This window comes from Aspergillus ruber (genome assembly GCF_000600275.1).
Source record: "Aspergillus ruber CBS 135680 unplaced genomic scaffold scaffold00036, whole genome shotgun sequence".
NCBI classification, from domain to species: domain Eukaryota; kingdom Fungi; phylum Ascomycota; class Eurotiomycetes; order Eurotiales; family Aspergillaceae; genus Aspergillus; species Aspergillus ruber.
This window is the reverse complement of record NW_024467332.1, coordinates 1-25,905: the sequence shown is the minus strand read 5'-3', so window position 1 is coordinate 25,905 and position 25,905 is coordinate 1. Positions and strand designations below refer to the sequence as shown.

The following is a 25,905-nucleotide window of genomic DNA, read 5'->3' as shown; positions in this document are numbered from 1 at the left end:
TCCGGAAGCAGGAATCGATCTCAAAAAAAACGATAAATGCACGGGCTGGTTCTAATAATAATGAGCAGTGTCTAGAGTTACTACTGGGCTTAGCTATACATTCCTACCACAGGCTAACGCAAGAGGTGTGGCTTGAGCTGAGTCCCTGGCGTTCCGCATCCGACGCAGGATTCTCAAAGCCCAATGAAACCGCGTCAACATTTTCAGCTCAACCATACTTTTTTTCTTTTTTTTTGGGTCATCGATGTGAAATATTAAGTACTAGCTTGGAAGGAAGGAAGAATGAGGAAGCCATGTAGTCGTGGTTGAGAATGCGCGTCCCGCAAGGAATGCGTAGGAAGAAGGAACCTCAAGATTCAATACATACGACGAACGTTCAGGCCACGCATTCTCCTTCTCGGGCCGTTCCGTCATTAGTCCAAATTTCACAGCAACGTCGGTGCTCAATCTCATACTCAAGGCATTCGATTCATTTCTGCAATACCAGATCAAAAGGTAGCAAAGGTAGCTACGGTGCATTATTTTATTACTCAGGCCACGCATTTCTCGAAAAATAAAATTCTTATCTAGCTGGTTTATTCTAACATTTGCAACAGACGGCGAAACCCAGGTTATCAACCGGTCAGATCCAGCAAATCGGCCCAACCCCGTTCATATTCTCTCAGTTTCTCGCTCTCGTGGACAACAGAGCGTTCTGGGTGTTACAGATCACGCGTAAGGAGAGCCACATTCGCCTGTCTTCACATATTCGGCCCTATCCTCGCTGGGTACAATCGTTCCATTATTGCTGTTGCAGATGTCCTCTATTTCCTCTTCGGACTTTTCAGTGACAGCACCAAGCTGGCAGCTATAGATGGGAAATCGTTGCGGCTCGTCATGAAGCTGTGATTGGAGGTCGGCGCATTGGTGATCATTGAATGTTTTCACCCCACAGTAGGTAATATCTTCACCGTGGGAGACACTAACAACACAGGCACCGCCTTCATCGGCCGTTTGCTCGTCTGTCGTTGTTTGGGCCGCCACGATTGCTAATGGAAGGAGGAGGGCAATCTTCAAAAAATGCATATCCGCCGGAGGGAAGGTGGGTGTGGATAATAGAATGGGATTATAGCGATTAGGCTGTAGGGACCAAATTAAAAATTGTGTCCACCGGTAGTATGAGATGAGATACGACTAGTGTGCTAAGAAATAAAAATAAAAGCGTGAAATAAAAGACAGAAGGTTCCTTATATATTGTGGCATGTTGTACAAGCATAACAATGCATATTGATGTGTCCTTGCCTTCATACCAGAAAACAAATGCAGAATGAAACGAATTAGCTAAACCAGCATGACATGATGACACTATACAACCCACGTATATTTGCTACCATATTCTCAATATTATTTCCATGAGCTAGCCACTAGAAACATGTTGGTTCTCGAGTTCTCCTTGCTCCAGTTCTTTTACGGAATGTGAGATGTATGACTAGGATCGGGCTGCCATTGGGAGTTCACCTCAATCTGTACTTTATTCATTTCCTGTTTCAGAGGCTCTATGCTTTTGGTTCTGGTGGGGAATGTAATTGTGTCTGCTAGTCTTGACCGCAATAATTAATTCATTCCTGGATGCACACCTCCCATTGCTTCCTTGCCTGCTCAAACAACTGATTATCTGTGATCATTTCCCATCCAACTAAGGCCAAGGACTTTCCCACTGCAATTGCCTCTTTATGAGCCTGATCGGTGCCTGCCACAGCCGCAAATGACGGATGATGCGGGTGTGACCCATCCGGACCGGGAATTGCAAACATGGCGTGCAGCGTCGGGAGAACATAACTCACGTTGCCTATCTTACTTAGCTTATGACATTATGGTATTTCACGTAAATGGATACACCTACCGGCATCAGTTGAGCCCGACAGAACATTTTCATGGCGCTTAATGATGGTCCTCCCGTGCTTTACCATGTGTGTCTGGTAGCGTTCGCAGAGAATGTCAATTATCTTTATGTCGGCGTAGAGTTCCTTCCTATTGAGAATCATGAGCTCGAAGTTCTTGATTGAGGTGAGACATCGAGGGCATACTCGTCAATTTCCACTTCGCATCCTGCGGCCAGAGCTCCGGCTGCAATTCCGTTGCGCACCCTTGCAATTAGCTGATTAAGGCCCTTCAACGTCGGACCTCGCACCTGCCAGTATGCCTTGGTGTTTGATGGGATTATATTAGCCACCTTAGGAGTATCTAAAAACGCGCAGTGGATACGTTCGTCAGGCTGGATTTGTTGCCGCAGCATGGAGACGTTATTGTAGGACATGACCAGGGCATCCAAGGCATTTAGACCCTCCCAAGGTGTCGCTCCAGCGTGCGCACTCTTGCCGATAAAATTGCAGTGAATTTGTTTACTGGCGTTCATTGACACACCACCGCAACCGTCACTCACAACACCCGGAAAGAGCTTTCGAGGGCATGCATGGCTACGCTTCGTCAGTTTACCTGGTATAGATATCGAAGAACATAGACACATACGCCATCAGAGAGACATCAACTCCATTATAAGCGCCGGCATCAATAAGTTGGATCTTTCCTCCTCCTTTCTCCTCCGCTGGTGTCCCCAGAAGCTGTATTCGACCAGGAATATTATCCTTCTTCAGAATGGCTGACAATGCCAGAAAAGCCGCGACGCTACTCGTTGTGATCAGATTGTGACCACAGGCGTGACCGATTCCGGGTAATGCATCATATTCCGCATTGAAATTGATTAGACGGCCCCCAGAACCACTGATTGCTTCGAAGGAAGTGGCAAGTCCGTAGGCATGGCGGGTAACTTTGCATCCCTGCTCCTCCAGATAGTCACATATGACATCGTGGGCTTTGAATTCTTGATAGGCAGTTTCGGGATTAGACCAGATCTAAACAGACGTCAGCGAGTTTTCATGGACTCAATTATGATGGCAATAAATCAGTATATATATCTTACGTCTCGGTTAAGTCCTCGGAGGGAGTCATTTATAGTCTTCAGTATAGCATCTATAGATGCTCCCAATTCCTCCATGCTTCGCTGAAAAAGTGGCACAGTCAGGATGACTGTATCAGAAGTGAAAAATTCAATACCGTGCAGCAGAAATGAGATAATGCGCAGTCTTCAACCCTTAAGGAAAAGAATATATTCCCAGTATAAATCATCATATACGCTCAAAGGCTAAGTCCGCCAAATACCTGGCAAGACAATTTCTCGGAATGCATCCTGGGAAGGATTACGGGACAAGCTGAATCCCTTGCGTGCATATTAGAGATCAGCGTGCGGAGATTGCCAAAGAATGTTCCTCAGATAATATTACGGATTAGTGTGGTATCCATTCTCGTACTAGGCTTTTCTCCAAGACCTCCAATAGCTTGCTAGCTGGGCGGTTTGTTCTGTCCGGGCGCCTTGTGCATATACACGTTTTTTGCGACAACCAATGTCCAATCACCTATACCAGGGAATACAAGTTGCATCAACTTTATTTGCTTGCAAAAAGCCTGTTGAGCTATAAGATACTGACCAGACAATTGTGATGGAGGAAGCGCGCTCTGAAAAAGGCGCCAATTATCAGCTGCAAAATAACACAACCTCGAGCTGTGAGCTGAATTGGGAGAACGATTCCGAAAACCCCAGAAACTGGCCATTTTGGTATAAAGCTTACATTATGGTGACAGTGGCCTTCATTTCGACGGTGGTGTAAGTACATCTCTAACAGGTCGTGAAGACTACATCCTAATCCATCTTCTTACGCTCCTCTTATCAATCATTTGTATTTTATATAGGATTCTCAACTCCTCATCATATACACCTGGCCTACCTGGGATTGAGGCATCATTCCCAGGGACCTCCCGTACCGTGTCACTACTCGGCTTGACGACCTATCTATTTGGTCTTGCGCTGGGGAATTTGATCCTCGCCCCATTCAGTGAGATATATGGCCGACGTCCTGTCCATCTAGCATCGACAGCGTTGTTTACGGTTATGATCATACCGGTTGCATTAGCCCCAAACCTCACTGCCATAATGCTTGGTAGGTTCTTCAGCGGATTCCTTGGGAGTGCATCGTTGGCCACCGCTCCAGGCTCCGTCAATGATCTTGTTAGTGGCAAGGATAGAGCCCTAGCTATCAGCTGCTGGAGTCTGGGTACAATGAATGCGCCTGTCATTGGTAAAATATAGCTCGGACCTTTCTCCTATTCGCACGTTGTGATGCTTATATATACTAGGGCCTATCATGGGTGGTTTTGTGTTTCAATATTTAGGATGGCGATGGATTCATTGGATTGTACTCATCTGCAGCGGAGTTTCTTTTGTCGCGCTTTCCCTATCAAAGGAAACCTATGCTCCAGTTCTATTGAAAGCAAAACGAAAAAGAAATCAAATCCAGGAAGGCAACGAGCGTGATGACCAGATACATTGGTGGGCCCTCTTGCGAACAAATCTAAGCAGACCAGTGTCAATGGCAATCTTTGAACCGATATGGTAGATCCTCCTCGTTATTGTGTTTTTTAAACCTTGTCTTTTCGCGCTGATCTGACTATGTTACATCTTAGCCTCTTCTGGGATATTTACGTTGGAATATTCTATGCAGTCCTGTTTCTCTGCTTTGTTGGTTTCCCAGTTGTTTTTCAAGATATGCGCGGCTGGTCCCCAGGCATCGCCGGCCTCGGATACATCGGCATTGGGGTTGGAGTAACATTGGCCGTCTTCGCAGAGCCACTTTTTCGTATGCTCATCGCCAAACATCCACGTGACTCTGTCACTGGCCAGATCTCACCCGAAGCCTACGTGGGCCCAGTCTGCATTGGCGGTATCTTGGTTCCAATCGGTCAATTCTGGTTTGCGTGGACAGCGCGGAAATCTATCCATTGGATAGTCCCAATTCTAGGCAGTGTTCCGTTTGGGTTTGGCAATTGCCTAGTTTTCATTTATACAATGAGCTACCTAGCTGGTACTTACGGGATCTATACGGCATCTGCTGTAGCGGGTATGTCAGCTTCGAGGTACGTCTTTTCGGGTGTCTTACCTATTGCGGGGGTGAAAATGTACCATGTCCTGGGAGTAAATTGGACGGGGACGTTGCTGGGATGCTTGGAAATTTTTTTGATTCCTATTCCGTTCGTGTTCTATAGGTATGGAGAGAGGATAAGACGGCGGAGTCCTCTTATGTCGAGACTTAGTTAGGAAAGTGTCTCTTGGGAATAGCCTTGGGGCTACTATATACAAGTCATTCCACAATAGGTTCCGCGTAAACCGATGTCTCGAACAGTCTGCCATGGTCCCTGGGGCTGGATATGGACTATAAACTCGATAATTTGGGTCAATAAATACCTTGTCGTGCCTCCAGTACCAGCAACCAGTTCGAGAATCTTGGTCTCTACCAAGGTTCTGCCCTTTTTTTTTTGGACAATCTCCGTGAGATACTGTCCTAGAATAAGGGTCCCTGATCGCAAAACAGGCGCATGAATGTACACATCGCTGGTCAGCTGGTGGGTCGGGGCGTTTTTGAACAAACAAGACAACGGATCAATGTGGCCGGTCAGACAGTCTGTTAGTCAAGGCCTAGTAATATGGAGGAGCTCGTGTTTATATCTGTAAGCGGGGAGTTGGCCCATGATTGCGGTGTGCAGCGTCTCAGAGGAAGTGAAGGGAGCAGGCTTGTCAGTGGGAACCACTTGGTTACTCTTTCCTATCTCTAGTTTGATTAAGATGGAATGCGATGCCTTCAAAATGGTGTAGAGCTGTGGTTTGAGTTTCTTATGACGCTCTGCGACTAGGATTGCGTTGTCCGGCGCTCAACAAATACAATGGACAGCCCAGTGATCTGATTACCTCAACCACATACGCTGTCACTAGAGCGAACTGCTGAGGATAAACAGAGGAATAGAAGCCCAGCCAGTGAGTATCCTATGCTGCAGCATCGAAATCAGACCTGGTGTTTTTGACAATGCAGTCGTAGGCAATGGGTGCCAGGGGTTTCTGTGGCAGCTGTTTGGGACTGCCGTTGAAGTTTGGAAGAATATGCTGGAAAGCGTTGTTGAGCGAGATAAAAATTGGTTTACTTTGAAGATCTTCTACCGTCATGGCAGCGCCTAATCGTTTCTTGAATTTACTCAACAATTCTGTGGCGACGAGTGAGTCGACACCGAGGTTTGTAAACGAGAAAGAGGGACAGATCCCGTCTAGAGGAACGTTAAGAACCTCACTCGGGAGTTTTTGGATCTTCCCAATGCTCGACACATCATTCTCTACAGTATTTTTGGTGTCCATGGGTACAGACTCCTACTGAAGGCATGACTGCGGAGATGGTTGAACGTACTGGCAAGGCACACTTGGCCAATGCCTGTACGTTACCAATATTCTCCAGTTGCGCATCGGGTATTTTGACGTTGAATCTTTTCTGGGCCTCTGCGTCTAATTCAATCGTCATCAACTAGTCGATTCCAATCTCGTTTATAGTGGAAGAGAGTAATATTTCCTCAATGGGAACACCAATCAGCTCGCTGACCATAGCCTGAATACTTTAAAGACTGCAATGCCCAGAACCTACTGCTACACTCACGGACGGTACGGCTTAAGCCTGCAATTTTACAGGAGCTGTGGTTTGCATATTGTCCTCTATAGAACGTGCTGGTTCATCCGCACTGTCCATCCTGAACGGCACATTACTGTTTAACCGAGTGAGTGTAACTACGAGACCGGATGGAGATGCCTCTCAATGAGGCCCCAATGATGGTAAGCACACTACGTGATCAAGGATCAAACACCAAGATATCAGATGTGACAAGGTTCTTCGCCTGTCGCTCACAATTGGCATGAACTATCCAGGGTAGTCAATCTGCTCCCTTGATCTCCATGAAGGACTAGCTGATGGAAATGACCCCAATGGCAGTTCACACAAATCCCTCATTGGTCTTACAGTCTTATAGGATGAATTATTCGAGCTTTAGCGACAGGCCAATCCATCTCAACCATTCCCAACCTTTAAAGAAGTAAGGGACTTATCCTACTTGAACGCATGTGTGTGGGAGGACTTACGGGTTCACCGGCCATTTGTTCTCCCATTTTAACGAGTCATTCTAGAAGGAGGTGCCACCATCTGCGGTTAATATTTGCCCCCAGGCACGGTGGTGGGAATTAGTCCGTATGTGGCAAATAGACACAGATCGACATTTGGTGGCGATTCTGAGAAATGGCGACCTGAGAGATGGTTGGGGGTGAATTTGCAGCAGCGGCGGCAGATGCTGGCGAGCGTTATGGCGGCAGGCTGATTTGATCTTCGATATCTTTTTTCCTGGCTAATACTGGGTGTTTGGGTCGGGTCGCCACGTCTACCTAGGACAGATTATTGCCATCCTAGAGATAAAAAAACTAGTCCCAGCATTACTCACAAACTACGAGGTAAAATTTGAAGGAATCCAAGTCACTCATCAGGTATTAAAATCCTCTCCCAGTTCCATTTAATTAATCCGCTTAGATACAAGACGCTCAATGCTTGGTTGGCGAAGTAGTGGGGCTTAGATGTGACAATGAGTTGTCGAAATATCCAAGAACAAGCCTAGCTCACGCACTGGACACTTGCCTACAAGACCACACTACAGCTGCCAGTGTAATCGGCTGAGACAAATGTGAATCTGCAGGGCTACTCCATATTTGAAAGAGCTCCGTAGAATGCGCATATTGTAGATTTACATCACAACATGTCAGACACCAAATCAAGATATGCTGTATGCATAATAAGTAGACTGAGGAAGTAGGATACAATATATACTAATATTAGGGTTATTTATAATAGCCTTTAGACACTGGGCTTGTATAAATAGAGAATATATAAGAGGTAGCACTAGATACTTTCAACTTGTCACGGCGCTCTACTAGGATAATGGAACATCCAACTCATGGGTTCTACCTAGGTAGCTATCGACGAGAATAACCAACATAAGGAAGAAAGAAGGTGGCGCCGTATTTATCAACAAAGCAAACAACTGCATCTCACGTGATAGCCAGCCAACATGACCAGGCCGTCACACAACTCTTCCAAATATCAGACAGGACAGTGTCTCAACGCTGACTACCAGCTGACACTTATTCAGCTTTCCTCCAGTTTATTAATTTCCTCCAGTAGTTCGCATAAATAACAACCAGTCTTTATATTACCAGTCCGCATTAGTACTAGCTTCTAGATATGAATAATAAGAAATGAAGACTCACGGCTCTCACAAAACGATTTTCCAACTTCGGGCGGAAAGGTGCAACCACTGTACTCACACAGTATTACCCACGGGGAAGGGCCCCTGGCGTTTGTAGGCTGCGAGAAACTCGAAGATTGATCTGACATATTGGATTAGAAAGTAAATGTAAAGATAAATACAGCGGGCCCACGGTAATGGATTGGTCAACAAAAAACTCCCTTGATATTAATGAGAAGAAGAGAAAGAAATCGTAAGCAGAGAAAATGGCTTATTTATCATGTAGTCGCTGTTAGGCCCCGTTTTCTTTTAACCTATAGCCAGCGGACACGTTGGTCGAGCAAAAGTCAGATGAGAGAACGCCTACTTATATATTTATCCCATACTGTGGAGGCACCCTTGCTGGGCCGAGCAACTCGGTATTTTGCTTATTACTGCTGATGATTGAATATGGCGTGCTATCCCGGAGAACAAAACAGCTGTTAACGAGCATTGGCAATATATCGGAAAAGTCTAGTTAAAAACAACAAAAACATACAACAGCCGGGATTCGCTGGTGGTCACCCACCCAACTACTAACCGGCCGGCGTGTGGCTTAAGTACGGCTGAGCGGACGGGAAGCCCTGTTTTCCACACCCTATGGTCGTATGTACTTACCTTTCAGTTAAATGAGTATCAAATACTCTCTGAGTGAGTGAGTTAGAGCGACCAGAGGTGAGCCTGGGTGAGTGCGCTATAGAGGGTGAGCTATCACCCAACGTCACGCCGCGCAATCTCAATCCTTTGAAATCCTTCCAATCTCATGGCATGCTACAGCCACTGCTCATTGGCTGTCCTTTTCCAGCTTCAAAACACTGATTTATCTTGGCATCTGCACATAGCCACAATCAAATCTTCCCTTGACAAGTGATCAGTGATAGTATTGGTAACTTCAGATCCAGATTCGGATTTATTCATACCCGTCCCAGGCAATCTTAGTACATGGCTAAGCGGGAACTGTTCCGCCGCCTGTAAGCAGTTGGGAGTTATTGATACCTATTTACATCTATGGTGTGCTTGAGCTGAGGGCCCAGCTCCGCTCGAGTCGTGAGAATCGAGGGCCCTCGGGCCCTCTCTGGCTTGAATGTCTCCTAGATTTGACAGCAGCAGTATAGAGATGGCATTCAGAAAAACTCGATGAGACCCGCATGTACTAGAATAGGTAGATAACTTTCTTGACCCTCAGGCTATGTTGTAAGCTCACCGGTGACTCCATGGCAGATATTGTCGATACAATGGTGTTGACCCGGTAGAGCACTGGCATTGGATCTCAGGCTCAGATGAGACAGTCCATTTCCTGTATGCATTTCTCAGCTGGCAGTTCAATATTCGTCGCGGCAAGAATGGCTGGCACTGCCCAGGCATTGGGTACAAGAGCTCGCTTTGAGTCATTCTGGAAGTGGTGACATCTTGTTCTGAAACAAGAGACGGCGCCAGGACTGAGCAAAGATATAATCATCAAGGTGCAGGATGTGAGTATATAATTCCCTTCTGCTCTGGCCGAAGAAGGAATAGCTGCAGATGAATGTGTAGGTCATCACCATTGTCACCAAAGAGAAAGGCCAAGAGCTCGACCAGCGGCCAAAGGAGAACATATATATTGAAGATCTTGTCAAATTTGCACGCGTTCTCCTGACAACTACCAAGATGACATTCGACTACAGCTGGCAGTGCATTCAGATCCTTTTATTCTGCCAGCTCGCAGCCATTACTGCAAGCCATCCAGGGGCGCTCCTCCACCTTCACTATCAGGACATAGCGCTCACCATGATCCAAGATCCACCAGATGGGCGCCCCTGATTATTCAATTTCTTGAAGCTGAAATTCACGAAGAGCCTTCTTGGGAAGAAGGCTGTGTAGGTGTTCTTATTCTCATAGCCCTTTGAGAGCCGCCGAGCCGGTCGGCTGACGGAATTGGAAAGGAATGAATTCAAGATTTCAGAGATCATCTTTGAACCAACTCTGGTCCTCAGCCCGCATGTATGTTTGCTGAGCATGCTCTTTCATATCAAAGGCTTCAAGAAGATTTCTACAACTGGGCCAGTAACGGACTGTCTAGAGAAGCTTTACAGCCTTGGGGTACTAAACGGCAGAGTTAGTCCCATATGCATCAGGGAAAATGACCTCAACATTGTGGCTTTCAAATATCCTAGGAAGATACATGTTACTGTCGTTCCGTGCAGACTCGAGCGTCTTCCTCATCCAGTAGCACTCGTGCTGCATTCAACTCGCAATCCAGGACGCATGCCCAGCTTACCGTGTAGGCATCATAATCGAGTTTCCTCGGGGCCAATTTTTTCTGGGATGTTGTTCAAGAATTCTGTCGCTGACATCTGGATTAGGGAAGCTAAAAAATCTTTCAAAATAGGTGGACAGATCTGCATGTCGCTTGTAATCGAGACTGTGCAGCCTTCTAGCCACTTTCCTCACGGCCTCGTTGGGCTGATCAACCTTATTCGAATGTGTTCCGTACTCGGGTTTCCGGTGCATCAAACCTTTTCCCTGTGGCCCACCGTGCTTCAACAGCCAGGCGTAAGTAAAAATGACCTCATCACATGGAACATCGTTTTTGTGTTGCTCATTGAGTTCCTTTTTACCAGGGCCCTTTGTCTTGGCCTGTCCAAGCGCCGTTTTGATATTACCTGACACACGGTCCTCTATCGATCCGTCGGCATTAGGGTTCTTCATGTTATCCTTAACCGCGGTTTTCTCATCATAGATGAACGAAGCCCCGGACTTACTCTTCATCGACGACGCAAAGAATATCTGATTAGTGACCTGTAGGGCAGTCATGATTGATGGTCGCTTGTCCTGACCAAGCTTCCGGTTATCCTAGTCCTTGCGCATTATTATTATTTATTGTCATTTAAATGATGTTTATTGTCCATATCGAGCCCTAAATCTACCAGCAGCTAAACTGCGGCCTCTTGCCTATATGAGTTCTTTGGGCAAATTTCCTTCTGTAATCTCTCTGATCCTTTTCCTCGCCCTAAGCTGCCTGTGTGCGCAGGGCTTTTAAATCTCGAGAGAGTGCTCTTCTTGCGTTTTCGGAGCTGGTTCGGTGTAGTCTAGACTGACTGTCAGCATAGGCTACCCTCCTTGCTACCCTTCTCCTCTCCTACTTGCCGCCTCCAATGCTTCCAGTCCCGATTCCTCGTCTTCCTGGGCTTTACACCGCCTGCTGTAGATATTCCTGGTAGCACTGGGCTCGTTTAAAAGTCGTCTTTGTGGGTGCTCCTTTGCAGCAGTGGGTCTGATGACCCATCCGTCTCCAGATCCTGGTAGAGCTTGCTTCGTTGGTGTTGCCATTGCCGACATTCAAAGTGAAGATTATGTACTGTCTCCCTTGGCAACCTGCATCCTTGACAAGTTGCATCTCCACAGGCCTGAATCCGGTGTAGATATGTCCCAACGGCTGCATGCCTTGGTTTCAGTTGAAAATAAAGGTTGCCAGGTGCTTGGACTCATTGATAAAAAGCAACAAGCAAGGAATCTGATAAGAAGTGCATGCCCTACCACTAGTAAATTCATACTACAAAAAACCTGCACAAAAACCCGTTTCATTAGCCCTTCCCTCCGGCTTTATTTCCATAATACTTGTAGTTATTTCCCACCCTGCCTCGTCATCACTATTTAATATCCAAATATCGATGGCTTATGCATGAATATGAAGCATAAAAATCTACTTACAGAATTAAACATGAACATGAGGTGTATACAATCCGGGCATGCCTCATATGAGCTTCACATGACCTGTAGTACTTCCATTTCACAATACGTAGTAATTCAGTATCTTGATGGTTATAGGGAAATACCAATTTACCGACTAACCAAGGCATTAGTCAGGCCTCGTTTCATTCAATTCAACCGTGGACTGGCTTGTATAACAAAGACACGATAGAAAAAGTTACCCTCTGAGCTCACGCTTTGGAAAACCCCAGAAAACCCTGGTTGAGTACGGCATCACATTTCTGTCGATAAGTTGGCAGTCCGCCGATGTAGTTGAGGGCTTGAACTGGCTTGCCGGGGATATTAGCCCCCATATACCATGATTTAGCCTGGGGCAAAAGACTCGCGTTGGTCAACGCATTGACCTCATCGTTCCAAGCGCTCTCGGCCTCCTTGGTGGCGGTGATGGAGTCCAACTTCTCCTTCTCCATTTTGGCAATCATGGACACCATCCAGTTTCCTTGCAGCTCGATGATCGAATGTCCATTGGCGAAGGCCGTGGGAGCCTGCAGGCTATACGGGAGGAACATATTGGGAAATCCGCTGATAGCCATGCCCAGGTACGTGGATAAGCTATCCTTCCATCGCTCTGCGAGACCCACCCCGTCGACATCTTCTAGCCCCAGGCGCCTCAGGCCTCCAGTCATGGCATCAAACCCCGTGGCTATGGCAATAATATCCACCTCGTGGCATTTTCCATCAGCGGTCACGATGCCTTCGGGTCGCACTTGGATCACCGGATGGCGTTTGGTGTCTACAATGTGTACGTGGGATTGGCTGCACAGCTCGTAGAAGTTATGTTCTAGCGACGGACGCTTCGCTCCAAATGGGTGCGGCGGTTCCAATGGTGCTAGCAGGTCTTGTTTGACGGGATCGCTGATTCGAGCGCGCGTCTTCCGGGCCCAGAAATCGTATGCCGCACGATTAGCCGCGGCGTCAAGCAGCAGATCCTGATAATTGTGGAACCAGAACTTGAACCCACCATCTGCGTAAAGTTTTTCATAGAAGGCCTCGCGCTGCTCCGGCGTGTCATCGAACGTGTTCCGCGGAGTTGGCTCGTAATCCAGTCCTGCAAAGGTGGCAGCGCAGCGCGTGAACAAGTCATCATAACCAGGTTTTTCGATTGCCTGCTTGACCTCGCTCAATTGACGCTGACGCATCGGCAGACACAGGTTCGGCGTTCGCTGGAAGAGAAAGGTCTCGGCTGCCTCCTTGGCCCATTCCTGGGTGATCTGAATGCCGGTGGACCCCGTGCCAATAACAGCCACCTTCTTGCCCGTCACGTCGATTCCGTCCTTGGGCCAGTGGGCGGAATGGTGAATGGTGCCCTTGAACGAATCCAACCCAGGCCAGTCAGGCATGTATGAATTTGAGGCGAATCCTATGGCCACAATCAGATACTTGGCGTGGGCGATTTTCCCATCACGAGTCTGCACCATCCACCTGCTCGGCTCGGGGTCGAAGCGCGCCGAGTTGACTTCTGAGTGGAAGAGACAATCCTTGCGAATGTCTAGCACGCGGTCAATGTGATCGAAGTAGGACTTTAACTCCTTCTGCTCCGGGTACTTCTCTTTCCAGGTCCAGTCCTGCCACACTTTCGGCAGCGAGTAGGCATACATAGGAGCTGGGCAGTCCACTCGCGCTCCCGGGTAGCGGTTGGCATGCCAGGTGCCACCGATATCCGATCCTGATTCGAATATCTTGACCTTCATATGGAGCACATCACGAAGTTTGTGCAGGAGGTAGACGCCAGAGAACCCGCCACCGATGACTAGCGCATCTAGTTGCAACGGCGCGTTGGGATTTTCGTCTCCATTGCTCACAGAGAGGCCAATAGCCATGATGGATTGTGTTGAAGTTTGGAGATGGAATAGCGGGATGGTAATTCTAATTCGTTGTGACTTGAACTAAACATGAAATGAAAGAGCAGGAGGTTATGAAATGGACTACAATGCTCTCGGAATCCGCATCTTTTTATATGAAGCGTGGTTCTGGGAACCCCAGTGACATCTCATGTCATGATATTATTCAGAAAACAGAGTGTGGTAGTGGGGGATATCTGGTGGCGCATCATCCCCTTTGCAATGCGAGTCGCACCCGGGTTCCGAGGCTATACAAGCCGAATACGAGAAGATAATTAGGTTAACTCGCACCTTCAGCACCCAATACTCCCAAGCTGCATCTGATCGGCAAATGAAGCTTTGCCTCTTTTTACAGACGCTGTGACCTCTCGGGGTGTACTTCGCTACGGATGAATTGTGTCATGGAAGTTTCGATTCTTACCAGAAGATTACGCCGTATAGGAGCAAGATATACATAGGATACAGTATGATAGAATTAGAAGGAAGTACAGCGCACATTTTTTTTTAGATCTCCTTTGCGTACGACTTCAGTATAACAGGTGAAGGATATTCTAAGCCATCTGTGAAATCATCCATTGAGTTCCCGCAATCAGGTCACTGATAAACTCCTTGCTGACCTCGAGGCCGAAGAAGATCCAGAAGTAATGTGCCAACCCTGGATACTGCTGCAATTTGGTGCGAACACTGGAATGGAGTCAGAGATGACTTGAAACAAACAATTAGACGCAGATAGCGTACATACCCTGCTTTTGCAAGCGCCATTTCTATAATCCCGCCATCGTCACGCAGGGAATCCGCACCACAGGTACAGATATACGTGGGTGGAAAGCTCTTATGATGGCGAGACAATTCCCGTGAAGATGTTAGAGTCGTTTTGATCCGTATCGACAGCCGCTATAATAGTAACAGTAAGCATCACCACCATTATCACCCGACGAACAAAACAAAACCCATTGTAGAATGTTTCCATTGTGGCCTTGTCAATCATGGAAACATTCGCGGCGTTCTCATTGTACGACCGGTAAACCTCCTGTACTCGCTTGGCACGGTACTCCAGTGCAGGGCCACGGGGGTTATGGCCACAACGCCTTTGGTATATTTGGGGCCTTCAGGCTGTTGAGCAAAATGGTTGGCTACGGAGAACGCCAGCCCTCCGCCAACACTACCACCGATAGAGAAGAACTTGGCCAGATCGCTGCCGAACTGAGATGCATTGCACCACACTTGCTCCGGGAACCAGATATAACCAGATGGACGCTCTCTCAGGACCAGAAGATGTCATTTACCCAGCGATATACCGCTAGGGTATCCTCCAGCATACTCGGAATTGTACTGGGGTCCTAACCGATAGTCCTTGAGACAGAGACCGTCGGATCCAGACAGACAGGGCACTTGGAGAGGCACTGGTTAGTCAACTGGCTACGGGAAGGGGGAGGGGTTCACGGTGACGCATACAGCATGAACCACAAACACCTGCCACCCATTTGATGCCAACTCTGTCGCCAAGCTTGATATCGAATTCTCGCAGCCATGTCCCAGCTGGGCCACCTACCTGGCCGGCATGGATTGGATATGAAAGAACGTTCCACTGATCGTCAGTGGATTAGCATATGCGAGACCCCGGATGTTGGGTGAAATCAAAGACTCACCGAGTTGGTCATGATACCCAAGTTTGAATGGCATACACCCGTCTGGGTTCTAAAGCGGGCCGGTAAATACATGATCGAACCCATCCAAATAGATGAGAGAGAAAACACTCACAAGTCGACGAGAACCCCTCCAAATACGGGCTTTGGTGTATCAACCATCTTTATCTTTATGGAGGCATTACCCGGATTGTCGTAGACAGCCGCCTTGTGTTGACGAGGGATTTCAGTGGAGGGAGTTGTGGTAGTCATTGTGTGGTTTAGTCGATCTCGAGGACAAAATAATAGCAATTGGGTCTGGCATAGATGATATACTACTATCATGGCATTCGAATATAGATGTCTTGCTTGTCTGTCCGGGCTACGATTTGTATTTATACTGAGACTCTAATGCAACCCTCTTTGGTTATAGTAGTGTTAGTACTGCTTGGTGTGAGTATTATAGAGATCCTTGGGATGTATTGCCTCTCCTGGACCGACAATAGCAAGACGACCGGTCACTGTGCGACTCGCACAGCTGCCGGCGTGCCGATCCCGAGGCCGGAAAACGCGGGGCGAAACGCGGGGAAAACGCCGGAGGTAGGGACGCTCTTATCAGTACCACAGGTCACTCACAACATTCAACATTCATGCATCTCCTAGGAATATATTGACAACACGACCTGCAGAGAAAACATCGGGTACAATGGAAGTGCAAAATCCCTCCCTCGCAATGACCACACAAGCCGCATCAGTCAAGCCATGGTCGTCTGGCCGGGTGTTGACCACGTCGCAGAGGGAAGCCAAGCGCCGTAAAGACCGCATCACAAAGCGGGTACGAGCAGAGAGGCAGAATCATTCTCTCGAATACCTCCACAGCCAAATCGCCAATCTTCAAAATTTTGTTCAAACGCACATAGGTACCCCCATGAGCGTTCACTGTCATCATCCTGAGAGGGCCGTTCTAACATACTCCCATCATGCCAGCGTCCTGCCACGTTTCCTTTCCATCGGGTGACCTGCCGGTAGAAGACACATTACATCTTCCTGGTCCAGTGCAGTGCTTCCAGGATAGCGAATCGGCGATGGTGGCTCCCGCGCCACCGTCCTTGGGGAGACTCTCAGTCCCACCTGTGGACAAGCTGAGCCATGAGTACTCTCAGACCCCGCCATATTTGGATGATATCAAGAGCACTACTAGTATTCTAGAATTTGCCAACGACCTCTTCCACAAAGCCTGCGAGCTCAATGCTCACAAAGTCAGTTGGAATGACCAGCTCAACCAAGACGCGATCATTCGCGGTGTTCTCGAAGGTTGGCATATACTGCAAGGCCAAACACACTCTTGCCCACTGTGGAAGCTGCTGGAACAGATTGACAAGAGGGTATTTATCCAAGGTGGTGTTTTGACGCGTATTTCAATGTTACGCATGATCCATCGGATGTACCAAGTACGTCCTTGCTGTGGCTTACCATGATGGTGTCCTGGTGTGGTCCTTGCTGACATCAATCCCAGGCATTTCTTCATGTCGACGGTTTTAAAATGCTCCCAGCGTGGTACCGTCCCAGGTACGTGTGTTTATGCTGATCCCAGGGTCTATACGTGAAGCAATCTGACAGTAATTTTTTCTTTTTCTTTTTTTTTAAAAAAAGGCCTACCCAACTTAAATTTCCCCATCATATTACAGCTGACTACTTTGCCTGGTATTTAGTCATAGTCTTTTATGTGTGAATCCAGACCTCAGGAATTAATGTTTTCCACATCTGTTAGGCCCGGCTTCCGTGAACGCCTTGTGATCTCTAACTGCGAGATACTGACTGATCAATTCTTCAAATACTTCGCCTCGTGCTTCCGCTTGTGCTGGCCCTATTCGATCGGCGATGCCTACAGGGTTGACCCGGTCAGCAAACTATACTCATTTTCAGACACATTTGAGAAACATGTTTGGGATATTCGCATGTGGACCATGAGCCGCGAGTTTTTTGAGATTTTCCCTGATTTGCAGGATGATATGGCGCCAGAGACACCCATTGTGAACGCTCCTTTAGCTCCTCCTCTGAATGAAGACGCAGTGGCTATGACCACTCCTAATATTTTATGCACTCTGACACATTAGGCGAATGCTCAGTGTGCGGGATATGTTGCGATATTTTGTTTCTTGGAAAGCCGTCTGTTGTATATTAGGGGGTTTTTCCTTTTTTACTTCCAGCCATTGCTAGCATTGGTTGATTATGGGCGTTTTGGCGTGAGATATCTGTATTGTGACGGTCTGGTCACGTTGGCTGGCTATCACGTGAGATGCAGCTGTTTACTTTGTTGATAAATACGGCGTTACCTCCTTTCTTCCTTCCTCATGTTGATTATTCTCGTCGATAGCTACCTAGGTAGAACCCATGAGTTGGATGTTCCATTATCCTAGTAGAGCGCCGTGACATTTACAGACAATCTGGCGTCCACGATTCAGATCAGGAAAAGAATCATTGGGAATATAAAACAAATAGGCGAGGAGAATTAGAAACGCATAAACAACGTACACATTGGCCACACCAATCGGAATCTGTAGGCCCATCACTGTCACGGGCTCGGAATTGTAGATAATAACGAACTGAATTCCTATCTAAGCTATTGCAGCCATCGATGAGAATATCGAATCCGAAGAAAAGAAAAGAAGAGGAAAGCCTATTTACACGAAGAAAACTTATATGGTTGTGTGTGGCCTCGCTAAGAAGAATTATGATACGTACGACAGAGTTATGGCCTATCGTTTATGCGCGAGCTAAATGGTTTCTCTTTCTTGAAAGATCACTAAGAATACGAGCACGCCCAGATCATTGAAAACTTTACAAGCTACATAGTCTGCTCTTATGTTATCTTGCTCACTTTTAAATTTAGAACGTAGGAGGGCGATATGGTTGATTATTGACTCCAGAGCATTTTTGAGGACTGTGGACCAGCCAACTAGGAATTATGTATATGCCACTCGATCGTCTTCCGCAATCCATCTTGCAGTTGAACAACTGGCGCCCAGCCCAGCCTCAATTTAGCTAATGTAATATCTGGCCGCCGGACCCTGACATCGTCAACAGGCAGCGGATGATAGGTGATTGATACTCTACGCTGACCCGACATCTGGGAGACAAGCTCTGCCGTCATATCCGCCACTTCCTGGATGGTGATTTCGGCATCATTGCCGATATTAACAGGTCCATCGCCGTAATCGCTGTTCATAAGCATATACAGTCCTTCAACGCAATCCGAGACATATTGAAACGAGCGAGTTGCCGCACCATCGCCGGTAATCCTTAGGGCTTGACCTGCTAGCGCAGAAGATATGAAACTGGATATCACCCGGCCATCATCGGCTCTCATACGTGGCCCATAAGCGTTGAAGATGCGAGCGATCCTAATGTCCACTTGGGAATGCTCGCGATATGCGTAGCATAGAGCTTCTGCGGCGCGCTTTCCTTCGTCGTAACATGCGCGTGGACCAAACGGGTTGACATTTCCCCAGTAGCTCTCGGACTGAGGATGTACTTGAGGATCGCCATATACTTCTATATATGCCACATTGCATTAGGCCAATATAGTTCGCAATAAGGGTTATGCTATCACCTACCAGATGTGCTTGTATGTAGAATCCGAATACTTCTGGCCTTGGCTAGTTCCAGGAGATTGTCGGTGCCCAGAAAGCAAGTTTTCAAAGTTGATAATGGATCTTTTTGGTATTGTATCGGACTTGCCGGACATGCGAGGTTGTAGATTTGGTCGATTTTATCAAGAAATTCCAAGGGAAACTGGATATTATGGCTAATAATTATTGTTAGTCCTGTAGTCTCCTGCCCCCTGAGCTGCTTAGTACGTACTTGACCAGTGAGAACCTGGGGTGCTTCTCGAGGTGTTGTAAATTTTTGGGGGAGCCAGTTTGAAAGCAGTCCACTCCTATCACATGATAACCCTTCTCGAGAAGAAAATCGATTAGGTTTGATCCCAAGAATCCGGCACCCTAATCAACGATAAGTGATGAGCAGCTCCAGCCTGCAAACTTTAGGGAATTGAGGCTTACCCCAGTGACGAGGATGTTCTTAGAGCTGCGGATATCATTCATACTGCCGGAGTTCTAATGTAAATCAGGAGAAGAAAGAAATAGATGAACCTGGGACGATCGTATGTGATTTCGGCTCTCGCTAGTGTTGTAAAATGCGATTGGCAAACTGGTATAACTGCACACCATGTTTCCCCGCTTGAGATCCATTCTGAGCCGCAGTGGCTGGCTGAGCTGAATAGTGGGTATTTTGAGTTATGCTCCCACCACCATCGCCTATCAATTTCATGGCCATTTTCAGTTCAATTGCTCTGTCGCCGCCCCACCATTGCGTTCAACAATGCCCCCCCCCGCGGCGGCCGCACAAAACACGTCAGTGGGAAACCCCAGAGTCACAAAGCCCACGCGCGTCCCAACACAGACACTCACAATGATTCCAAATAATGTTCCTCCAGTCGCAGGGAAAGAACTCGAATATATTGCTCAACTCGTGAATGGAGGCACCCTCAGCGACGGCGGTGGCCGTTTCAGCCAACAGTGTCAATCATGGCTCGAAGAACGACTTGGCTGCCCGAGAGCTTTCCTGACACCATCATGCACTGCGGCTCTCGAACTCGCCGCACTGGTCCTTGAGATTCAGCCAGGTGACGAGGTTATTGTCCCGAGCTACACATATATCTCCACAGCAAATGCCTTCCTTCTACGTGGTGCCTCGCTCGTGTATGTGGATGTTGAGCCTGAAACGATGAATATTGATGCAAGCAAAGTCCGCGAGGCAATCTCACCGAAGACACGCGCCGTTGTTCCGGTACACTATGCTGGCATACCGTGTGATATGGAGGCCATCATGGAGGCCATCGGCGATCGCAAAGATATCTATGTCGTCGAAGATGCAGCGCAAGGACTCTTTTCTTCCTACAAGGATGGGAGGGCACTCGGCAGCATTGGGCACATAGGATGTATCAGCTTCCACGCGACCAAGAACGTCACGTCCGGCGGAGCAGGAGGGGCGATCATCATCAACGACCGGAAATTCATTGAGCGCACCGAAACGATTCGAGACAAAGGGACCAACCGACCCCAGTTTCTAAGGGGTGAAACGGACCATTATATATGGCAGCGAGCGGGAGCCAGTCATGTCCTAAGTGAGATGCAGGCTGCCTACCTCTGGGCCCAATTAGAGGCTGCAGATCAGATTCAAGCTCAGCGGCTCAAGCTGTGGGAGTTCTATCGGCAGAATCTGGCCGGGCTACGGACAAAGGGAATTGGGATCCCGTTGGAGTGCACTCGGGGCCAGCATAATGCGCATATTTTCTTCATCAAATTGCGGGACGAAAAAGAACGACGCCAGTTCACTCTCGCGATGCGAGATAAGGGGATTTCCGTTCTGGCTCATTATGGTCCCTTACATCGCACTCCTCCCGGTCTCCAGGGCCGGCATGTCCTGCACCCACAGGATTATGCATCTCAGGAAAGTACACGACTTGTCCGTCTGCCGCTATATTATGCTATGACGATAGACGAAGCAAAATATGTTGTTGATCAGGTCCAAAATTTTTTTGAGTAAAATTGCCAGGAAAATCGCCTTCATATCGTACTAGAGGTGTATCTGAGGACTTCGTTATCAGAAAGTAGCTTCCTAGAAATATAGCCTAAGCAATGTAATTTCTTCACGCAGTCAATTTCCTCTGTTATTACCTAGGCAGGTAGGATTTTAGCTCATCAAAATAGCCCCGCATTTCAGATCTTCGAGTTCTTCAGCTGCTGGACACCTTCAGTTCAACGAGTCATTCCTTCCACAGCGTAGTTACAACATACCAAGCGTTTCAACTTCAACAATCCGGACCCTACTGTTTAAGCCATGGTTTCTGCTGTCGTGTTTGCGTACCATAATGTGGGCGTTCGATGTTTGTCGGTTCTCCTGGCACACGGCATCCAAGTGAAGCTCGTTGTCACTCATTCAGACGACCAGGATGAAAATATCTGGTTTGATAGTGTGGCCAGTTTGGCCACATTACATGGAATCCCCGTCGTCTGCCCTAAAAGTCCGAACACGGAAAACCTTCTTTCGCAACTACAGCTACTCAAACCCGATTTTATTTTCTCCTTTTATTACCGCTCGATTCTCAGTGAAGAGGTGCTCAACACTGCATCCCGCGGACGTTACAACATGCACGGCTCTCTCCTGCCCAAATATCGCGGTCGCGTCCCCGTCAACTGGGCAGTTCTGCATGGTGAGACCCAGTCGGGAGCAACTCTCCATGAGATGGTCCAGAAACCCGATGCTGGAGCCATTGTGGGCCAGATGGCAGTGCCAATTCTTCCAAATGACACAGCCGCCGATGTCTTCTCCAAAGTGCTCGTCGCCGCCGAAATTGTCTTGGAAGAGACTTTGCCTGCGATAGTCGATGGGACTGTAGCACGGCAGACAATGGATATTACCCAGGGCTCTTACTTTGGGGGTCGCAAGCCCCAGGATGGTGTGATTGATTGGAAAACGCTGGGTGCGAGGCAGATTCACAACCTCGTGCGAGCGGTTTCACATCCTTACCCGGGGGCTTTCACTGATACCTCGAAAGGGAGGCTGGTTATCTGGCGTACAATACTTGCTGAAGATAGCAAAGAAAGTCACATATTTCCTGCAGAGCCCTGTCTTTGGCGAGAAGACAGCCAGGTGTTTGCGACTGCCTGTGATGGAGGGATCTTGCGCATCATTTCGGCAGAATTGGGGGGACGTATATTGGACCCTGCAGATTTGCCGGATATTGTTTAATTCCTTATTCCAAATTTGCTAGCCAAATCCGTTCAGCCTACGCATTTGACAATTGAAGTGAATGGGAGATGCATTTAATCCCACTGGATCTAACACGGCGGACGAGATGTCCCACATCCAGATGTCGGTCTGGCTGCCAGAATGCAATACTTCACATAGTAGATTCATGAGCAAAATTTGAATATAGTGATCGGTAGTGCACACTCATTATCATATCTAATGTAAACAATGGTTCTAATAGCATAAATAGGGAGAGCTATCCATGTCTTATGGTTTACATACTGCCTGGATTCTGCCACTTGTACCTATTGTTGAACAATGCCGATCACTTCCATATTCAGCGTCGATACTGACTTACCTGTAATAAATAATAGCATTCAGCCCCAGTGGGGTGGACCTGCTTCACAACCCCGCTACCTGACTTGATACCTTTATTTTTTGCGCTCATAAAGATAGTATTAGTCTGTTCAACGCCTCTTTTTCCCTATAAAAACAGACCGTTCTCCCCAGCCAAGCTCTAAAACTCCGTGGCCGTCACCATGAACGTACCCAACACAGAGAACCAGAACAAAATCCTTGTCACCGGAGGCACTGGACTTGTGGGTAGTGCTATTCAATGGGCTATACGCAATGTTCCAGGTACTTTTGGGAAGAAACAAAATGAGGAGTGGGTGTTTCTCAGCAGCGCAGATGCTGATCTAAGGTCAGGGCGACACCAACTTCAGGGAACCTCCAATCTGACCAGTTTAGGAACTATGACGAGACAAAATCAATTTTTGACAAACATAAGCCAGATTATGTCATTCATCTTTCCGCTCGCGTGGGTGGTGTTTTTGAGAATACATCACGAATGGCTGATTTTGTGCGCGATAATCTGTATATGGACCAGAATGTGTTGCGTGTTTGCCACGAATTGGGTGTAAGCTTTGATTTGGCTATGTGATGGTAACCTACTAAGTCGATTTATTACAGGTTGGAAAGGTGGTTTCTTGTCTCTCAACCTGCATCTTTCCTGACCGAACAACTTATCCGATTAGTGAAAGGATATTGCATGATGGACCCCCGCATCCATCAAACTATGGATATGCCTATGCAAAACGCATGCTGGACATCTCCAGTCGAGCATATCGGCAACAGTACGGCTGCAATTTCACATGTGTCATCCCTACGAACCTCTACGGACCCAATGACAACTTCAGTGAAGGCTGCCACTTCATTCCCGGGGTCATTAAACGAGTGGCTCAGGCCAAGCAGAGCAAGGCCTCGGTGATGGTGGTTCCAGGAAGTGGACGAGCCCTGCGCCAATTTCTTTACTCCCGAGACCTGGCCCGAGTCTTGATATGGGCACTTCGCAATTATGATGAAGCAGAACCCTTCATTATTTCTGTGGATCCTGATCAGGAGGTGTCGATCAAAGATGCCGTGGAAATGGTATCGGAGTACAGCGGATTCGAAGGCGTTATACAGTGGGATACAAGCGCAACAGATGGTCAGCTGAGAAAAACTGCAGACAACGCTAGAATGCGAGCTCTTCTTGAAAACTTCGAGTTTACAACCCTGGAGCAAGGTATGAATTTCCCTATTCCTGCCAAGCTAGTGCACCTACTGAAGAACATATATAGGATTGAAAGAGACCCTAGCCTGGTACAGTGCGAACCAAGGACACATCCGTGGAATGGACGCTCGAAAAGGTGGCCAAACGCCAAGAGGGTTGCTATAAGCATTTTTTCCATGGTCGGGTAGGATGTATCATGTTAAATAATACATCACAACTATAGCTTGCTCTCCATCCAGAATCTCGTGGGTTTCTCATGAATCAATGCTATGTCAGCCTCCACCATCTCCTTTACCAATTCCTTGAACGAAATTTCTGGTTTCCAATCAAGACTTGTAGCAGCTTTCTGCGCAGAGCCACGCAAATAAGAAACCTCTGCTGGTCGGTAGAGATCAGGGTCTACACGAACTCGAACCTGTCCAGTACGAGCATCGACACCAACCTCGTCAATTCCACTCCCACTCCATCTATACCCCGCAGATTAGCCCTGATATTTTTTTTTTTTTTTTTTTTTTTTTTTTTTTTTTTTTTGCTTTGGGCTATATATACTTACTCCAGCCGAATCCCCACAATTTGAAATGCAGTTACCACAAAGTCTCTGACTGATCGTGTCTTGCCAGTTGCTAGAACATAGTCGTCGGGCGCATCCTGCTTCATCATGCTGTAGGCACCTTGCATGTAGTCCCGGGCATGGCCCCAGTCTCGCCGCGCGTTCAAATTCCCAAGCATAATACAACTTCTCAAACCCAGATGAATCTGAGCTATAGCAAAGGTAATTTTTCGGGTCACGAAGCCAAGACCTGTTGAGATAGCGAGTTAGTTTGATTATTTGAACCCGATCTTTTGGGGACTCAAACCTCTCCTGGGAGATTCATGGTTGAATAAGATTCCATTCACAGCAAAGAGGCCGTGAGTGATTCGAGCGCTTGAGGTAATCCAGTAGGAAAAGGCTTTGGCCGCCGCGTAGGGAGATACAGGGCAAAGAGGAGTTGACTCATCTTGATAATCTTTCACTGTTTGGCCAAAAGTCTCAGATGAACATGCCTTTGGTGATTAGCATTGCAAATAAACCCAATAAGTTATGATGCAGCTCACATTATAAAACTTGGTTTTTTTTTCCAAGCCCAAGGTTAGGATTGTCTGTATCAGTCGAAGTGTCCCCAGTGCATTGACATCGCATGTATAGAGCTGAAGTTTAAAAGAAGTTCCCACATGGCTCTGAGCTGCGAGATGGTATACTTCATCAAAGCTATGTTCCCTGAAAAGACTTAAGAGGAAGTATGGGTCCATGATATCTCCGGAATGCAATACAAGCTTGTTTTCTAGAATTCCACATTAATGCTGAGTAGCTGAAGCTGAGGAGGTCCTGCCCTCCAAAAAGACCAGACGTACGATTTTTCTCTGCTGCAGCCAGTACATGGGATACAGCTACGGTAGTGTAGTCACTGGTTGTGCGATTTCGAATTATCCCATGGACTGTATACCCATTCTGGAGAAGAATCTCACAGAGATAGGAGCCATCTTGGCCACCAATACCTAGGTATTATAAGCCTAATCTGTTTTGAGTCGCGCAAGAAACAATTTTATGACCACAGACCTGTTACTAGTGCTTTTCGTTTATCCATTATATCCATAGCCTATTCTGAGTAGAATCTGGACGAGCGCGTTGGGAGGATATCAGGACAAATGCGTCTGAAATTAAAAGAGGAAAAAAAATTGTTTGAGCTCTGAGGCAGATATCCCACGCATTTTGAAATACATTAAGTTAAGTATGTACTAAGCCTAGAGTGTCACTCGGGGCGGGGTGGGGCGGGCTCTGGCAGGCGATGCCCCGCCCCAGCGGGCTTTGGGGCGGGGTGAGCAATGACCCTTCCTGCCCCAAGGCCCCGGTGGGTTGGGGTGGGTTTTGGCCCAAAACCCCGAGACTCTCAAAACTAAACCCAATCAGTCGATCGAATATCGCACTATTCCAACCATGGTTAGTTTGGGGCAGCTAACGGGGCGGGTTTCCCAGCCCACCCCGAATTCTCAGTATTTTTTGTATTCAGAACATGATTACTCGATAGTTTACGCAGCCATGTATAAT

General features: G+C 47.4%; 16 protein-coding genes across 16 annotated transcripts; 6 read left to right on the top strand and 10 right to left on the bottom strand.

The window, feature by feature from the left end:
- Positions 1 to 311: 311 nt before the first annotated feature.
- On the bottom strand, positions 312 to 1,205 carry EURHEDRAFT_416526 (uncharacterized protein). Its single transcript, XM_040782979.1, has one exon. It carries the CDS (start codon positions 1,063 to 1,065, stop codon positions 709 to 711), a length of 357 nt encoding a protein of 118 aa, XP_040634963.1. The 5' UTR covers positions 1,066 to 1,205; the 3' UTR covers positions 312 to 708.
- Positions 1,206 to 1,598: 393 nt separating this feature from the next.
- On the bottom strand, positions 1,599 to 3,034 carry EURHEDRAFT_381138 (M20 family metallopeptidase; the record flags this gene model as incomplete). Its single annotated transcript, XM_040779376.1, has 5 exons — positions 1,599 to 1,828; positions 1,883 to 2,010; positions 2,067 to 2,456; positions 2,509 to 2,891; positions 2,960 to 3,034. 5 exons carry the CDS (start codon positions 3,032 to 3,034, stop codon positions 1,599 to 1,601), a joined length of 1,206 nt encoding a protein of 401 aa, XP_040634962.1.
- Positions 3,035 to 3,536: 502 nt separating this feature from the next.
- Positions 3,537 to 5,188, top strand: EURHEDRAFT_508777 (MFS transporter; the record flags this gene model as incomplete). The annotated part of the gene is made up of 4 exons (XM_040785900.1): positions 3,537 to 3,700; positions 3,787 to 4,172; positions 4,231 to 4,486; positions 4,558 to 5,188. 4 exons carry the CDS (start codon positions 3,537 to 3,539, stop codon positions 5,186 to 5,188), a joined length of 1,437 nt encoding a protein of 478 aa, XP_040634961.1.
- A 723-nt stretch (positions 5,189 to 5,911) lies between these two features.
- EURHEDRAFT_381137 (acyl carrier protein) lies at positions 5,912 to 6,274 on the bottom strand (the record flags this gene model as incomplete). The annotated part of the gene is made up of 1 exon (XM_040779375.1): positions 5,912 to 6,274. One exon carries the CDS (start codon positions 6,272 to 6,274, stop codon positions 5,912 to 5,914), a length of 363 nt encoding a protein of 120 aa, XP_040634960.1.
- Positions 6,275 to 7,306: 1,032 nt separating this feature from the next.
- EURHEDRAFT_465209 (uncharacterized protein) lies at positions 7,307 to 7,468 on the top strand (the record flags this gene model as incomplete). Its single annotated transcript, XM_040785009.1, has 1 exon — positions 7,307 to 7,468. A coding segment is annotated over one exon (162 nt), but the record flags the coding sequence as incomplete, so codon positions are not given.
- A 2,942-nt stretch (positions 7,469 to 10,410) lies between these two features.
- EURHEDRAFT_416524 (uncharacterized protein) lies at positions 10,411 to 11,179 on the bottom strand. The gene has a single exon (XM_040782978.1). It carries the CDS (start codon positions 11,023 to 11,025, stop codon positions 10,486 to 10,488), a length of 540 nt encoding a protein of 179 aa, XP_040634958.1. The 5' UTR covers positions 11,026 to 11,179; the 3' UTR covers positions 10,411 to 10,485.
- A 68-nt stretch (positions 11,180 to 11,247) lies between these two features.
- On the bottom strand, positions 11,248 to 11,541 carry EURHEDRAFT_381135 (uncharacterized protein; the record flags this gene model as incomplete). Its single annotated transcript, XM_040779374.1, has 2 exons — positions 11,248 to 11,300; positions 11,355 to 11,541. The coding sequence occupies 2 exons, from the start codon at positions 11,539 to 11,541 to the stop codon at positions 11,248 to 11,250; spliced, it is 240 nt and encodes a 79-aa protein (XP_040634957.1).
- Positions 11,542 to 12,152: 611 nt separating this feature from the next.
- Positions 12,153 to 13,802, bottom strand: EURHEDRAFT_465192 (flavin-containing monooxygenase; the record flags this gene model as incomplete). Its single annotated transcript, XM_040785007.1, has 1 exon — positions 12,153 to 13,802. One exon carries the CDS (start codon positions 13,800 to 13,802, stop codon positions 12,153 to 12,155), a length of 1,650 nt encoding a protein of 549 aa, XP_040634956.1.
- A 572-nt stretch (positions 13,803 to 14,374) lies between these two features.
- Positions 14,375 to 14,585, bottom strand: EURHEDRAFT_381133 (uncharacterized protein; the record flags this gene model as incomplete). Its single annotated transcript, XM_040779373.1, has 2 exons — positions 14,375 to 14,507; positions 14,566 to 14,585. The coding sequence occupies 2 exons, from the start codon at positions 14,583 to 14,585 to the stop codon at positions 14,375 to 14,377; spliced, it is 153 nt and encodes a 50-aa protein (XP_040634955.1).
- Positions 14,586 to 15,101: 516 nt separating this feature from the next.
- On the bottom strand, positions 15,102 to 15,721 carry EURHEDRAFT_381132 (uncharacterized protein; the record flags this gene model as incomplete). Its single annotated transcript, XM_040779372.1, has 4 exons — positions 15,102 to 15,226; positions 15,279 to 15,411; positions 15,473 to 15,521; positions 15,585 to 15,721. The coding sequence occupies 4 exons, from the start codon at positions 15,719 to 15,721 to the stop codon at positions 15,102 to 15,104; spliced, it is 444 nt and encodes a 147-aa protein (XP_040634954.1).
- A 361-nt stretch (positions 15,722 to 16,082) lies between these two features.
- On the top strand, positions 16,083 to 17,842 carry EURHEDRAFT_526329 (DUF3425 domain-containing protein). Its single transcript, XM_040786984.1, has 5 exons — positions 16,083 to 16,368; positions 16,436 to 16,899; positions 16,965 to 17,017; positions 17,102 to 17,152; positions 17,220 to 17,842. The coding sequence occupies exons 1-5, from the start codon at positions 16,155 to 16,157 to the stop codon at positions 17,563 to 17,565; spliced, it is 1,128 nt and encodes a 375-aa protein (XP_040634953.1). The 5' UTR covers positions 16,083 to 16,154; the 3' UTR covers positions 17,566 to 17,842.
- A 478-nt stretch (positions 17,843 to 18,320) lies between these two features.
- EURHEDRAFT_487194 (UDP-glucuronic acid decarboxylase family protein) lies at positions 18,321 to 19,674 on the bottom strand. The gene is made up of 4 exons (XM_040785577.1): positions 19,513 to 19,674; positions 19,313 to 19,452; positions 19,066 to 19,256; positions 18,321 to 19,003 (listed from the first exon to the last, which is right to left on the bottom strand). The coding sequence occupies exons 1-4, from the start codon at positions 19,552 to 19,554 to the stop codon at positions 18,408 to 18,410; spliced, it is 969 nt and encodes a 322-aa protein (XP_040634952.1). The 5' UTR covers positions 19,555 to 19,674; the 3' UTR covers positions 18,321 to 18,407.
- A 247-nt stretch (positions 19,675 to 19,921) lies between these two features.
- Positions 19,922 to 21,058, top strand: EURHEDRAFT_465266 (lipopolysaccharide biosynthesis protein rffA; the record flags this gene model as incomplete). Its single annotated transcript, XM_040785011.1, has 1 exon — positions 19,922 to 21,058. One exon carries the CDS (start codon positions 19,922 to 19,924, stop codon positions 21,056 to 21,058), a length of 1,137 nt encoding a protein of 378 aa, XP_040634951.1.
- Positions 21,059 to 21,263: 205 nt separating this feature from the next.
- Positions 21,264 to 22,535, top strand: EURHEDRAFT_416517 (putative methionyl-tRNA formyltransferase). Its single transcript, XM_040782977.1, has one exon. It carries the CDS (start codon positions 21,353 to 21,355, stop codon positions 22,262 to 22,264), a length of 912 nt encoding a protein of 303 aa, XP_040634950.1. The 5' UTR covers positions 21,264 to 21,352; the 3' UTR covers positions 22,265 to 22,535.
- Positions 22,536 to 22,670: 135 nt separating this feature from the next.
- EURHEDRAFT_416516 (GDP-L-fucose synthase family protein) lies at positions 22,671 to 24,107 on the top strand. Its single transcript, XM_040782976.1, has 4 exons — positions 22,671 to 22,967; positions 23,015 to 23,183; positions 23,237 to 23,831; positions 23,887 to 24,107. Exons 1-4 carry the CDS (start codon positions 22,804 to 22,806, stop codon positions 23,982 to 23,984), a joined length of 1,026 nt encoding a protein of 341 aa, XP_040634949.1. The 5' UTR covers positions 22,671 to 22,803; the 3' UTR covers positions 23,985 to 24,107.
- EURHEDRAFT_416515 (putative GDP-D-mannose dehydratase) lies at positions 23,818 to 25,572 on the bottom strand. Its single transcript, XM_040782975.1, has 6 exons — positions 25,417 to 25,572; positions 25,212 to 25,355; positions 24,915 to 25,141; positions 24,677 to 24,863; positions 24,373 to 24,619; positions 23,818 to 24,286 (listed from the first exon to the last, which is right to left on the bottom strand). The coding sequence occupies exons 1-6, from the start codon at positions 25,442 to 25,444 to the stop codon at positions 24,037 to 24,039; spliced, it is 1,083 nt and encodes a 360-aa protein (XP_040634948.1). The 5' UTR covers positions 25,445 to 25,572; the 3' UTR covers positions 23,818 to 24,036.
- Positions 25,573 to 25,905: the final 333 nt, after the last annotated feature.

Coding starts and splice junctions, on each gene's coding strand:
- EURHEDRAFT_416526 (XM_040782979.1), bottom strand. CDS start 1,065: ATGCATTTTTTGAAGATTGCCCTCCTCCTTCCATTAGCAATCGTGGCG.
- EURHEDRAFT_416524 (XM_040782978.1), bottom strand. CDS start 11,025: ATGACTGCCCTACAGGTCACTAATCAGATATTCTTTGCGTCGTCGATG.
- EURHEDRAFT_526329 (XM_040786984.1), top strand. CDS start 16,155: ATGGAAGTGCAAAATCCCTCCCTCGCAATGACCACACAAGCCGCATCA. Junction 16,900..16,964: donor TGATCCATCGGATGTACCAA/GTACGTCCTTGC, acceptor CATCAATCCCAG/GCATTTCTTCATGTCGACGG. Junction 17,018..17,101: donor CCAGCGTGGTACCGTCCCAG/GTACGTGTGTTT, acceptor TTTTAAAAAAAG/GCCTACCCAACTTAAATTTC.
- EURHEDRAFT_487194 (XM_040785577.1), bottom strand. CDS start 19,554: ATGAATGATATCCGCAGCTCTAAGAACATCCTCGTCACTGGG. Junction 19,453..19,512: donor AGAACATCCTCGTCACTGGG/GTAAGCCTCAAT, acceptor ATCGTTGATTAG/GGTGCCGGATTCTTGGGATC. Junction 19,257..19,312: donor CCCAGGTTCTCACTGGTCAA/GTACGTACTAAG, acceptor AATAATTATTAG/CCATAATATCCAGTTTCCCT.
- EURHEDRAFT_416517 (XM_040782977.1), top strand. CDS start 21,353: ATGGTTTCTGCTGTCGTGTTTGCGTACCATAATGTGGGCGTTCGATGT.
- EURHEDRAFT_416516 (XM_040782976.1), top strand. CDS start 22,804: ATGAACGTACCCAACACAGAGAACCAGAACAAAATCCTTGTCACCGGA. Junction 22,968..23,014: donor AGCGCAGATGCTGATCTAAG/GTCAGGGCGACA, acceptor TGACCAGTTTAG/GAACTATGACGAGACAAAAT. Junction 23,832..23,886: donor GTTTACAACCCTGGAGCAAG/GTATGAATTTCC, acceptor GAACATATATAG/GATTGAAAGAGACCCTAGCC.
- EURHEDRAFT_416515 (XM_040782975.1), bottom strand. CDS start 25,444: ATGGATAAACGAAAAGCACTAGTAACAG. Junction 24,864..24,914: donor AAAAAACCAAGTTTTATAAT/GTGAGCTGCATC, acceptor TAATCACCAAAG/GCATGTTCATCTGAGACTTT. Junction 24,620..24,676: donor CCATGAATCTCCCAGGAGAG/GTTTGAGTCCCC, acceptor CTATCTCAACAG/GTCTTGGCTTCGTGACCCGA.